The sequence below is a fragment of the Hippopotamus amphibius genome, chromosome 3 (assembly GCF_030028045.1).
Source record: "Hippopotamus amphibius kiboko isolate mHipAmp2 chromosome 3, mHipAmp2.hap2, whole genome shotgun sequence".
Taxonomy (NCBI): domain Eukaryota; kingdom Metazoa; phylum Chordata; class Mammalia; order Artiodactyla; family Hippopotamidae; genus Hippopotamus; species Hippopotamus amphibius.
Window position 1 is genome coordinate 193,844,629 of NC_080188.1, and position 12,802 is coordinate 193,857,430.

At 35.4% G+C, this 12,802-nt stretch overlaps 1 protein-coding gene across 3 annotated transcripts in view; it reads right to left on the bottom strand.

The window, feature by feature from the left end:
• Positions 1–12,802, bottom strand: part of KCNT2 (potassium sodium-activated channel subfamily T member 2) — a 371,544-nt gene that overhangs the window by 95,354 nt on the left and 263,388 nt on the right. For all 3 annotated transcript variants that reach the window (XM_057729620.1, XM_057729619.1, XM_057729618.1), the window contains 2 exons: positions 11,235–11,464; positions 713–926 (listed from right to left, as the gene is read on the bottom strand). In XM_057729620.1, coding sequence (XP_057585603.1) covers positions 713–926; positions 11,235–11,464 — 444 coding nt within the window. The remainder of the gene's footprint in view (positions 1–712; positions 927–11,234; positions 11,465–12,802) is intronic.

Sequence of the window (12,802 nt, forward strand, 5' to 3'; positions counted from 1 at the left end):
GACCAGTATAAAGTGGACCTGCCATGGAACACAAATTCCTTCTGACTCTACCGTCAAGACTGTTGAACGCTGTGCTTTCCTCAAGAAATGCCAACATAGTGTAGGAATAAGACAAGTAAATAAACTGTACTGTAGGCTAAAATGTGATTAATAGCTTAAACATTGATATTATCTGTTATGGGAATCTTAGTAAAGAGAACTAGTACTTCATTTATTCAGTCATTCAAAGTATTATTGATGTATCCTGAATAAAAATGATTGCTGAATGTAGAGATAAGCAAAAGAAGATTAATGGAAGAAGGTGTATTACGTGTCCTAGAAAAACTGAGACTCAACTTCAATATGGAGGTGAAAACATAAATTAAACATAGATGGTACATTGTAATTTAACAAAATCATATAATTATAAAAACACAAGCTGTATCCTTAAGGAAAAAGAATATGTAAAATATGATACAGGTTATATCATGGAAACACTGATTTACCTATTTTTTTCTTTAAGGATAAAGGATAATACAGAGAAAAATGAGGCTGTAAATAGCTGTTGAAGCCAGAAATTTGAGGACTTAGGATACTTTATTGTCAAGAGAGATACTGGCTAATAGGAAGGGTTTTTTGGTAGAAGTATGTAGGATTGATACTAGGATGTCCAGAAGAGAAGGATATTCATTTTTCACCCGAGCACAAATGCCAGTAAATCTTACAAACATACTCCACGTTTGAGGACATTTCTTCATCTGGTGTAGTTTCATCTTCTGATTGATCACTTAGAAGATCGCATGTTTGAATTGATGACGTATCTGCAACCTCTAAAACGGGAGCAATGCTGGGTCTTCTGCTTTCTTTGTTTCCTTCTGAAGGAAGAGACAGAGTAGGGCCACTTGCTGACCTACAGCTTGTGTCTTGCAAGTCTATGGCCACAGTACCTGGAACAATGAGACATGGAAATCCATCAAAGCATCTGCCACCTAGAGGACCCATCAATCGTTTAATGATCAGAGTGAGATGAAATACAGTCAGTATAACCAGGAAATATGCTATATATCATTTATCCTTTAATCTCAAAGGTTATTTCTTTTTAATATGGGCATTTTTGTACCCATGGATGAAAATAATTCTTTATTTGTGCAAACGTGTATTGCTGCAACTAGCTCTATAGTATGAAACATAAGATTTGTGAAATCCTGAAATGCTTAGAAATTTAAATTTAAAAAATGCCTTGTTTCCATTTATATATATTTAAAACTAACAAAAAAATTTTGGGCCATTTCAATTTTGTGGATTTCTCATTATAAATTTCTCCCCAATTTTGTTGAGTTATCTTTCTCTTACTGATTTATAACCATTTTTTTATATTACAACCATTAATGTTTATATTTATTCAACAAATATTTATTAAGTACTATTTATGTGGTACTGCACTAGCCTAGGTTCTTGAGATATACAAGGAACAAGGTAGACAAGGTTTCTACACATATGAATTTATGTTTAAGATAATCCCATGGCCAAAGAAATGAAAAAGGTAATTCTAGATAATGCTAAATACCATGCAGAAAATTAAACAGAATAATGTGATCACAATAGTGGGGACAAGAAGTGGAAAGAGGGATGAGCTCTTCACTAGGTGATGAGAAGGGCTACTCTGAAATCATGACATTTGATTTTTTGGCCTAAAAAGAACAAGCCATGGAAATACCTTGAGGCAATGAGAACAGCAAATCTAAACAGCTTAAGGCTTTTGAATCCTTGGGATACTCAAGGAACAGTAAACAGAAGAAGCAAATCCCTTTGAGATTTTTAATTAACATTTAAAAACTAACCTAAACATCAATTTATGGAAAGTGGATGTCTCTCCCCTTCTGGAGGAAATAATCCAGTCTAATGGACGAGTGCCTCCATATTTCATGATCACTCACTTCATTTACATGCTTACGGATAGCTGGGCATCCTTCTGAAAGCCCTTAGTCCTCGTTTTGTCTCAACCTTTGAAACAACTAGTAAAACACTCTCCATTTCCTTCAAACTTCTGTCTGCCACCTTCTTCACTATAACAGCTTGAGTTTTTAAAAGGGGGAAAAGCCTCATGGGTTTTAGCATCTCTTTCCTTGTAGCATGGAAAAGAGGTCAGCAACTGATTTCTACAAACCTCTGAGAACAATTACAAGTCCTCCCAGAAGAAGAGATAAAAAAGGCAACATTTCTGAGTGTGAGAGTTGCTAGAAACAAGACTGGGGAGAATATCTGGATATTCCTCAACATTGAAATAAATGTTGGGGGGGTCAAGTTTCAGAGGCTAGTACCTCTTCATATACTGTACACAGCACTCAGATTAGAGGGAGGGGTAGTCTGGTGTGTCTGCAGTCAACAGGGAAGACTCCTGTGAGGGGCGTGGAGCAATATGTCTAGAATGGCTGTGCCCCAGAAGAGGATGTGATGACCAGCACTCAGCAGTTCCAGTATCTGAGCAGAGATAAAGGTGGCTGGCATCAGAAACTGTACACTCGGCTGATTTTTTAGCACTGTAAATAAGGATTAATTTATAATTCAATCTATCTTGGAGGGGAGATGGGTTCCTAGAGAAAATGAGATTAAATTTTCCACTAATCGGGTGAGTGGATCTGATTAAACATTAAATTTTATAAATTTGATTTATCAAAATAAAGCCATATGATATGATTTGCATCTTAATATTATGAATTAAAATCCACATTTCTGACATTTATGCTCTGCAGATGATCATGCTGTCTAAATCAGAGAGTAAAGAGAAGTTATTGCTGAAGAAACCCTTTAAATCCCTATCTTCGAGCAAATGAACATTAGCATTTCACCAAAATTTTTTCCCTTATTTACGTTGGGAATGAAACAGACATACCTCCATTTATGTAAAACTAGTCCCTTCTCTTGTTTTGGGGATAAATCCACACCTACTTCCTAAGGAACCGTGCTCTCTGAATTCCATCCCTCCCAAATTACTTGTCTCCACACCACCTCCAACTACCTCTTTATCATCCTCCTGCCCAACACAGGAAATTTGGTCACTTCCTTATAAATCCACCAATACTGATATCTGGCACCAAGCTGGGGATGGGAGATGTGATCATGAGAAAATCATAATTTAGGAGGGAAGACACAACTTAAAAAGCAGTTACAATTAGAGAAACAATTTCTTCTTTGAACCTTTCCTTCCCCTAATGAAAACCAGCTCTTCCCTGACATCTTTCCCTGCAATTCTGAAGGTTGCAACACCAAAAGAGATGGCTGTGTTTTGGAATGGGGAAATACCCTCAATGTTCTCACTGTCTCTTTCAGACCATTTTCCTTTCATCCCCTATAATCTCCCAGCTTTGTATCATATCACTCATCTTAAGAGTCAGTTACCCACTGCTTTGCTTGTTCATCAATCCTGGGTCATCCTACTTATTTTTTTTTTGTTTTTTTTTTTAATTGAAGTATAGTTGGCTTACAACATTATATTAGTTTCAGGTGAACAACATAGTGATTCAATATTTTTATAGATTATACTTCATATAAAGTTATTATAAAATATTGGCTATATTCTTTATGGTGTTCATTACATCCTGGTCTCTTACAGTTTGTATAGTTTGTACCTCTTAATCCTCTTCACCTATCTTGTCTCTCCCCAACCCCTCTCCCCACTGGTGACCAGTAGCTTGTTCTCTGTGAGTCTGTTTCTGTTTTGTTATACATTCTACTTATTTCTTTTTTTTTCTTTTTTTAGCTTTCTACTTTATATTGGAGTATAGTTGATTAACAATGTTGTGTTAGTTTCAGGTGTACAGCAAAGTGATTCAGTTACACATGTACATGTATCCACTCCCTTTCAAATTCTTTTCCCATTAGGCTGTTACATAATACTGAGCAGAGTTCCCTGTGCTATACAGTAGGTCCCTGCTGACTATCCATTTTAAATATAGCAGTGTGTACGTGTCAATCCCAAACTCCCTAACTATCCCTCCCCACCGCCCTGCCCTTCCGCCCTAACCATGTTAGTTCTCTAAGTCTGTGAATCTGTTTCTGTTTTGTAAATAAGTTCATTTGTATCTTTTCTTTTTAGATTCCACATATAAGCAATATCATTCAATATCTCTCTCTCTGTCTTACTTCACTTAGTATGCTAATCTCTAGGTCTATCCATGTTGCTGCAAAAGGCATTATTTTATTCTTTTTTAATGGCTGAGTAATATTCTATTGCATATATGTACCACATCTTCTTTATTCCTTCACCTGTTGATGAACATTTAGGTTGCTTTCATATCTTGACTATTGTAAACAGTGCTGCCATGAACATTGGGGTGCATATATCCTTTCAGACTGTGTTTTTCTCTGGGTATATGCCCAGGGGTGGGATTGCAGGATCATAAGGTAACTCTAGTTTTAGTTTTTTAAGGAACCTCCATACTGTTCTCCATAGTGGCTGCCCCAATTTACATTCCCACGAACAGTGTAGGAGGGGTCCCTTCTCTCCACCCTCTCCAGCATTTATTGTTTTTGGATTTTTGAATGGTAGCCATTCTGACTGGTGTGAGGTGATAGCTCATTTTAGGTTTGATTTGCGCTTCTCTAATAATTAACGATGTTGAACATTTTTTCATGTGCCTCTTGGCCATCTGCATGTCTTCTTTGGAGAAATGTCTGTTTAGGTCTTCTGCCCATTTTTTCTTTGGGTTGTTTGTTTTGATGATATTAAGCCAATTGAGCTGTTTGTAAATTTTGGAGACTAATCCCTTGTTGGTCACATCATTTACAAATATTTTCTCCTATTCTGTGGGTTGTCTTTTCATTTTGTTTATGGTTTATTTTGCTGTACAAAAGCTTTTGAGTTTAATAGGTCCCATTTTTTGTTTGTTTTTATTTCCATTATTCCGGGAGGTGAGTCAAAAAGGATCTTGTTATGGTTTATGTCATAGAGTGTTCTGCCTATGTTTTCCCCTCTAAGAGTTATATAGTGTCCAGTCTCACATTTAGGCCTTTAATCCATTTTGAGTTTATTTTTGTGTATGGTTTTAAAGAATATTCTAATTTCATTCTTTTACCTGTAGGTGTCCAGTTTTCCAAGCACCATTTATCGAAGAGACTGTCTTTCCTCCATTGTATAGACTTGCCTCCTTTTTCATAGATTAATTGACCAGAGGGTCACAGGTTTATTTCTGGGCTTTCTGTCCTGTTCCATTGATCTATATTTCTATTTGTGTGCCAGTACCATACTGTTTTGATGACTGTAGCTTTGTAGTATAGTCTGAAGTCAGGGAGTCTGATTCCTCCAACTCTTTTTTTCTTCAAGATTGCTTTGGCTATTTGGGGTCATTTGTATCTCCATACAAATTTTAAGATTTTTTGTTCTAGTTCTATGAAAATTGCCATTGGTTTGATATGGATTGCATTGAATCTAGTATAGTCTTTTTTGACAGTATTGATTCTTCCATTCCAAGAACATGGTATATCTTTCCATCTATTTGTGTAATGACCCTGATCAGTTTCTCTAATACTATTTATATTAGTTTGCTAAGACTCTCATAGAAACATACCACAAACTGGGTGGCTTAACAGAAATTTATTGTCTGAAGTTTTGGAGGCCAAAAGTCCAAACTCAAGGTGGTGGCAGAATGGATTTCTTCCAAGATCTGTGAGGGGAAGATCTGTTTCAGACCTCACTCCTTGGCTGGTAGATCTTCTCGGCCATCTTCTCTCTATGTCTCCTCTCACTGTCTTCCTCTAAGTGTCTCTGTGTTCAAATTTCCTCTTCTTATAAGGACACCCATCATATTGGATTCAGGCCCTGCCCTAATAACCTCATTTTAACTTGATCACCACTATAAGAACAGACTCTCCAAATAAGTTCATATTTTGTGGTACTGGGCATTAGGACTTCAACATATGATTTTTGTTGGACACGATTCAATTCACTACACTATTCCTGCCTCATCCAGTGTTTTCAAAATGCAGGTAGATAAACCTCCCCACACCTTGACCTCTCTCTTCCTTGAATTCACATAAGAGATTGTCTTCCAGCTTAGTCCCTCACTCCCACAATCACTTTTTAGACTTTGCTATAATCAATAACCTATAACCAATGCTGCATTTATTCACTCCATACATCCACCCTCTGACCACAAAGATTTCCCATCTTTTTAGGTCACTCTTATTTATCTCCCAACTCCAGCTAAGGTTTTACTCTACTGGAATTTCAATTCTATTTATGACACCAAATTTTCATTGTCTCCCCTCACACCCTTGATGTCCTGTCTTCTCTTCTTACCCATCTTAAACTCCATGTTTAAGCATGATGATTATTTTCTCGTATATAACCTTGGCACCCTTGGCATATTTTTGCTTCATTACATTCTCTTGACAAAAGCAAACCCTGTTTAAATTCAACTCTTAGGTGGCAGGGTGGGGGGAGGGATAAATTGGGAGATTGGGATTGACATGTACACACTACTATATATAAAATAGATAACTAATAAGGAGCTACTGTATGGCACAGGGAACTCTTCTCAATACTCGGTAATAACCTGTATGGGAAAAGAATCTAAAAAGGAGTGGATAGATGTATATATATATACACACACCCACATATATATAACTGAGTCACTTTGCTGTATAGCAGAAACTAATGAAACACTGTAAATCAACCATACTCCAATAAAAATTTTAAACAACAGAACTAATCAAAAAAATAAAAATTTGGTAAGTAAATAAATAAATAAATTCAACCCTCTACTTACCAGATACCTATATCTATGCAACTGAATATGGCTGGATAGCTTAGCTCCTGCATTAGTTACCCCAATACAATGTGTCTCCAAATTCTTGGCAATTCCATTATGTATATGGATATCATATAATACATATCATCATACAGGTAGATGATCCTTCTAACACTCCAGACTCAGTTCTGTCAAATTCACTAGCTTTTCTGTCTCCTTCAGCCGACAGATGTCTTTTCACTTCCTTACCTAAATTAAGTCCCATGGTCCATCACTGTACTCATGCTTTTACATATAATCCTGATTAACTTGCTCTTCTCACTTTCTTGCACATCTGCCATTGCCACCAAGTCTTTTCTTCGTACCTTTTTGCAGCAAAACTTTTTGAGAGTTGTCTAGACCTAGTTTCCCCTAAACTGTCTTCTGCCATTCTGTCATACACTCTCTAACCTGACATCCTCCACTACCACTTCATGGAAAGCGCTCTTATCAAAACAAAGAACAACTGTTGTTTTGCTAAATCCAATGGCCAGTTCTCAGTTCTCATGTTATTTGACCTACTAGAAGTATCAGGCATGGTTGATCACTCCTCCCTATCCATACACTTGATTTATTTGGGTTCCAGGACAGGAAACTTAACTGGTTTCCCAGCTACCTTGTCAGTAGCTCCTTATTGGTCTCCTTTGTTGGTTTCTTCTCATCCCCTTGATATTAATATTGACTTGCTGCAGGATTCAGTCCTCTGTCTTTATCCCCTTTCTGCCCACAATCATTTTCTTGATGATCTCCTTCAGTCTCATGGCTTTAAATACAATACATAAGCTCAGGAATCCAAAATTTATTTTTTTCAGCATGCACCTCTCACCTGAACTCTAGGCTCTTATATCTAATCTCCCATTTGACATCTTCCTCTCAACATCTAACAGACATGTGAAATTCACTGCATCCTGAACTGAACTCCATATCTCCCCTGGTCCCCACCAAACCTGCACTACCCCCACCTCCACCCTCACCCTGCCCAGCCTTCCTCATCTCATTGGATGGCTGTTCCCTCTTTCCTGCTGCTTATACCCAAAATCTTGAGTTCTTTACAGTTCTTTTTTCTTACAGTTCACTTCCAATTCAGCAGCAAATCTTGATTTCTCTACCTTCAAAGTCTATCCAGAACTTTTTTCTTTTTTTTACCAGTGCCATTTGAAAATACTCTGGATCCTTGACCTAAACCATCTATTCTCAATAGCAGCCAAAGTGATTGTATTTAAACAGTGAGATCATGTGCAGGTGAGAGCATGCCATTGCTCTGCTTGGAATCTTGCCATGACTCCCACTTCACTCAGAGCAGAGGCTACAACTCTTACAGTAACTTAAAAACCTTAATATGATCTGGCCTCTTTTTACGTCTTCCCTTTCATCTCTTGTACTATGTTTGAGTCACGAGGGCCTCTTTTTTTTAAATTAATTTTTATTGGAGTATAGTTGCTTTACAATGTTGTATTAGTTTCTACTGTACAGCAAAGCTAATCAGCTCTACATATACATACAGCCCCTCTTTTTTGGATTTCCTTCCCATTTAGGTCACCACAGAGCACTGAGTAGAGTTCCCTGAGCTATACAGTATGTTCTCATTAGTTATCTATTTTATACATACTATCAATAGTGTATATATGTCAATCCCAATCTCCCAATTCCTCCCACCCCTTTTCCCCCCTTGGTATCCATACATTTGTTTTTATGTCTGTGTTTCTATTTCTGCTTTGCAAATAAGATAATCTATACCATTTTTCTAGATTCCACATATATGTGTTAATATACGATATTTGTTTTTCTCTTTCTGACTTACTTCAGTCTGTATGACAGACTCTAGTTCCATCCATGTCTCTACAGTTTCATTCCTTTTTATGGCTGAGTAATACTCCATCATATACGAGGGCTTCTTTACTGTTCCCGGAGCACATAAGTCAGGCTCCTACTCTTACTTTAAGGCTTTTGTACTGGCAATTATCCCTGCCAGGAATGTTCTTCCTTCAGACATTCACAGGGATAATTGCCTCATTTTCTTCAAGTATTTTCTCAAACGTCACCTTTTCCATGAGGTCTACAATGCACTTAAAAATCCAGTTCTCCCAAAATTCACCCACCCTTTTACTAGCTGTTTTCTTCTCTCTTTTATCTTATTACTTATCACCTTCTAATATACTAAATATTTTACTTATTTGTTTTATATGCGTTGTTTATTGCCAGTCTTCTTCATGATAGAATGTTAGCTCTGGGAGCTAGGGATCTTTGTCTGTTTGTCCTCTAATTTATCACAAATACTTATAAGCGTTCCTGGCACACACTAGGTACTCAATAAGTAATTTCTGAATATGTGAAACAAATGAGTAGAGCTGCTATAGAAGAGAAATAATATGTTATATCAATGAAACAATCAGAGTTACCTAACAAAGTCCAAGCAGGGCCTTGGAATATGTCTCATAGTAGGTGATATTGGAACTGAGTGCAAAGGATCAGAAGTAGTTACATAGGCAAGTTGGGGGCTGGGGAGTAGATCCTGTTCGAGGAAACAATGCATCTTCCATTGGCGAAAAATCATTAGGGAAGAATGAAAGAAATTTAGTATGATTGGGACTTAGGAAAACAATTGAAGGGATGATGAACTGTAGGACTAAAAATATAACAAGGAATCAAAAAAAAAAAAAAAAAAAACACCTCTAAGTAAAGTGACTGAGTAATTTATCTTCTAAACTAGGATATTCCTGAGAGTCAAAGCGGAGTTCTCTTAATAATGACACCAGGAGAATGTATATAAACTGGTATTGCCCTAGGAAAACTAGGTTGCTTATATAAAAAAAGAGATTTTGGTCATCCAATTATAAGCCATTTTATAAAATTTAGACTTTTTTTTTCAATGGCTAATAGGAAGCAATCATTAGGTTTAATGCAGGAGAATGACTATAACATTATGCAACCATTATTACTCTGGTTGCAAGGTGGAGGAGAGAGCGTACAGCAGCAAGGCTGGAGGCATGGAGAAGAGATTGGGGTGGGGGTGATGCTGCAGTGAAAGGAAAGGATGAGGGAGGTTCAGACTGACCACACTGATAGTACTGAGTGGACACAGAAATAAATGTCTTTAGGGGCTACTTAATGATCAGATTTAGTAGAATTCAGTGAATTATGAAGTATAAGAGGAGAAGAATAGGGAAAAGTCATAATTGTGGCATTACGAATCAGAGGATGATGGTGTCACATTTTGTTTTAGCAAAAAAAAAAAAAATGGAGAAGGAAATGGTTTTGAATGAGGGTGGAAAGATGAGTTCAATTTGAATACGCCATGTTGGTTTTTCCTATAAGGCACCCAGATAGGAATAACCCATGGACAATTGAATATGATGTTGTGAAGAGAGGTTTAAGGTGATGATTTAGATAAGGGAAGTGTCAACTTATGGAGGACAGGTGAAAACCTGACAGCAGATGTGACTATTTAGGGAAAATGAATGTACAGGATGCAGAGGAAAAGTACTGGAGCGTTTTAAGAACATGGTCAATACTGTCACATGCTGTGAAGATGTCCCCTGGATTTAGTGACAAAGAGCAGCGTGGTGGGCTTGCCAGAGTAGTTTTAGTGATATAACGATTGCAGACTTCAATTAAACTGGTAGAGATGTGAGGAAGCAATAAGATTTCAAGCCACAATCCAAGACAACTCTTTAGAGGAATTTATCTGTGAAGATGATGTCATAGCATGAGGTCCAGAGTGTGTGTGTGTGTGTGTGTGTGTGTGTGTCTGTGTGTGTAGATATGAAGAGAGTCACAGAGAGAGACAGAGGGAGGGAGGAGAGAACGAACCAGTGATTTTGGGGAAAAAAAAAAAAGAATTAAGGTAATGAGGATGATTAAAAGACTGAAGTCCCTAAGGGGGAAATGAAGAAGGGGCCATGGCATAAGTGAAAGCATTTATATTAAAATATTAGAAGTTAAAAGAAGAAACATTTTCCTTGTGATAGAAACTAAATGCTTATAGGTTTATAGGTGGTTTGGTGACAAAATTTAAAGGAAATTCTTATTTGTCTGAATCTTTTTTTTTATTTCTGTGTCACAGAAGCCAAGTTCAATGGTGAGAATGAGATAAAAGATAGCAGAGTTTTGAGAAAAATGGAGAGTATTTGAAATAGCCACTACTGATAACTGAATAGAGATCTTATAAAGAAATACAGAAGTGTCAGGTGCTTATATTCTAATCAGATATATGAAATCATCATTAGAAGTTTTTTTTTCCTTATTTTTCCCCCATATCCCCTTATCGTTAGAAGTTTTGAATTAGCTTAATTGCTTATCAATTTAACAGATTAGAAATTTTGTCCTGTATACTTAGTTACACCAAGTTTGTAATACACACAAGTATGTTTTAAATTTGACTTTGGAATTTTAAGTAAAATTAAAGTATATTTATTATTCTTTTTAAAGGAAGAAACTTTTGATATTTTCAAATTTATTTATACTTACCCATGCTGGCAATTATGCTATGTACAGGTAATCTAGATGGTCCGTGATAAAATGACCTTGATACATTGCTTTTTTTCTGATGGTCATGGTTTTTAAATGCTGAATTCTCTTCTTTGGTAATATTAATATAGAAACATATATCTGTAGCATTCATGATATATCGAGGACCTGGATTCAGCAAAATGTTTTTATTATCCTCCCTCCTAATACCAATCAAGCAGACACCAAACCTTAATTTAAAAAAGAAAATAAAAGAGTTTAAGGGTTAAATTCAGCCAAGGTCTTAGTTTTTATTTTTTAAGTTTGCATATGTAAGAAAATAAACTATTATAATGCAAAGAAAAATTAAAACTTCAAATAAGTTGGGGGGGAATGAATTGGGAGATTGGGATGCCATACATACATCACTAATAAGAAAAATACCAGATTGTACGCTCTAAATATATACAGTTTATTGTATGTTAACTGTATCTAAATAAAAGTTCTTAAAAAAAAAAACCCTCAAATAAGAACAATTTTAAAGCTTGAAAATATCCTAAAAGTTCAAGGCTCTTGTTTTTATAGGAAAAAAAAAAAACAAACCAAAACTACAGACCAAAAAAAAAACTATGTCCTTAGTGTGTTGTAAAATCAATTTAGTTAATTGACTATATATATTTTTTAATAAAGAAGAATGCAATAGAAAGCAATAGAAAATATCAGAGTACATTTTTGTAAATCGTGTGTGTGTATACTGGGTCTTACCATAAAATGTATATCTTAATTTGGTCAAAAAAGATAAAACAGTATTTCTTACTTTAGTCAAAAAAAGTTTAAAAACCATTGGCCTAATGGAGAGGAAGAAACTTACTCAAGGTCACGTGAGAAAGAATTAGGGTCCCTAAATTTGTGTTTGGTCTGTCTTGAATTTAAAAAAAAAATTAGAAAAAACTATTAAATAGTATTGAATAGGTATGCAACTTAATTATGAGAAATAACAACCACTGAATGTAACAGATATTACTTAAAATTTATTATATACTTTTTCAGGTTATGGGCAAAACACAAAATGTACTAAATATTTTTGTCTCAGTATGTCTTATAGTGTTACAAATAAATCGAACTTTAAAATTTTTTTAAATATTAAAAAAATGTATAAGTAGAATCATGTTGAAAATTAAACAGAATATTTTAGATATGAGATTAGCGGAACATACTAGATATATTACAAATCTTAAAAATGTTATATTAATATCTTCTAATATTACTTTTGTGATAGACATTTCTTAAGTAAATAATTTCTCTCAAAAAGAAAACAAATGATAACGTTCTATGTTTGAATTGGAAGTTACTAGCATTTATTTTTAAACTTATTTTTCTGGCCAAAGCTAGTTCTCTAAAATGTCTAGTTTTTATAAATGTTATTTTTACTTTGTTTAAATTTTTAATCAACACTTTAAAATTTAGATCTATAGAGGAGAGTCACGTGACTTTTTACAGGATTAAAATATTTTTAAAGATAACTTAAAAGATACTAAAGTCAATATTCCTACTAAGTTATACTTTATACCCAAGAATCTTAACTTGCA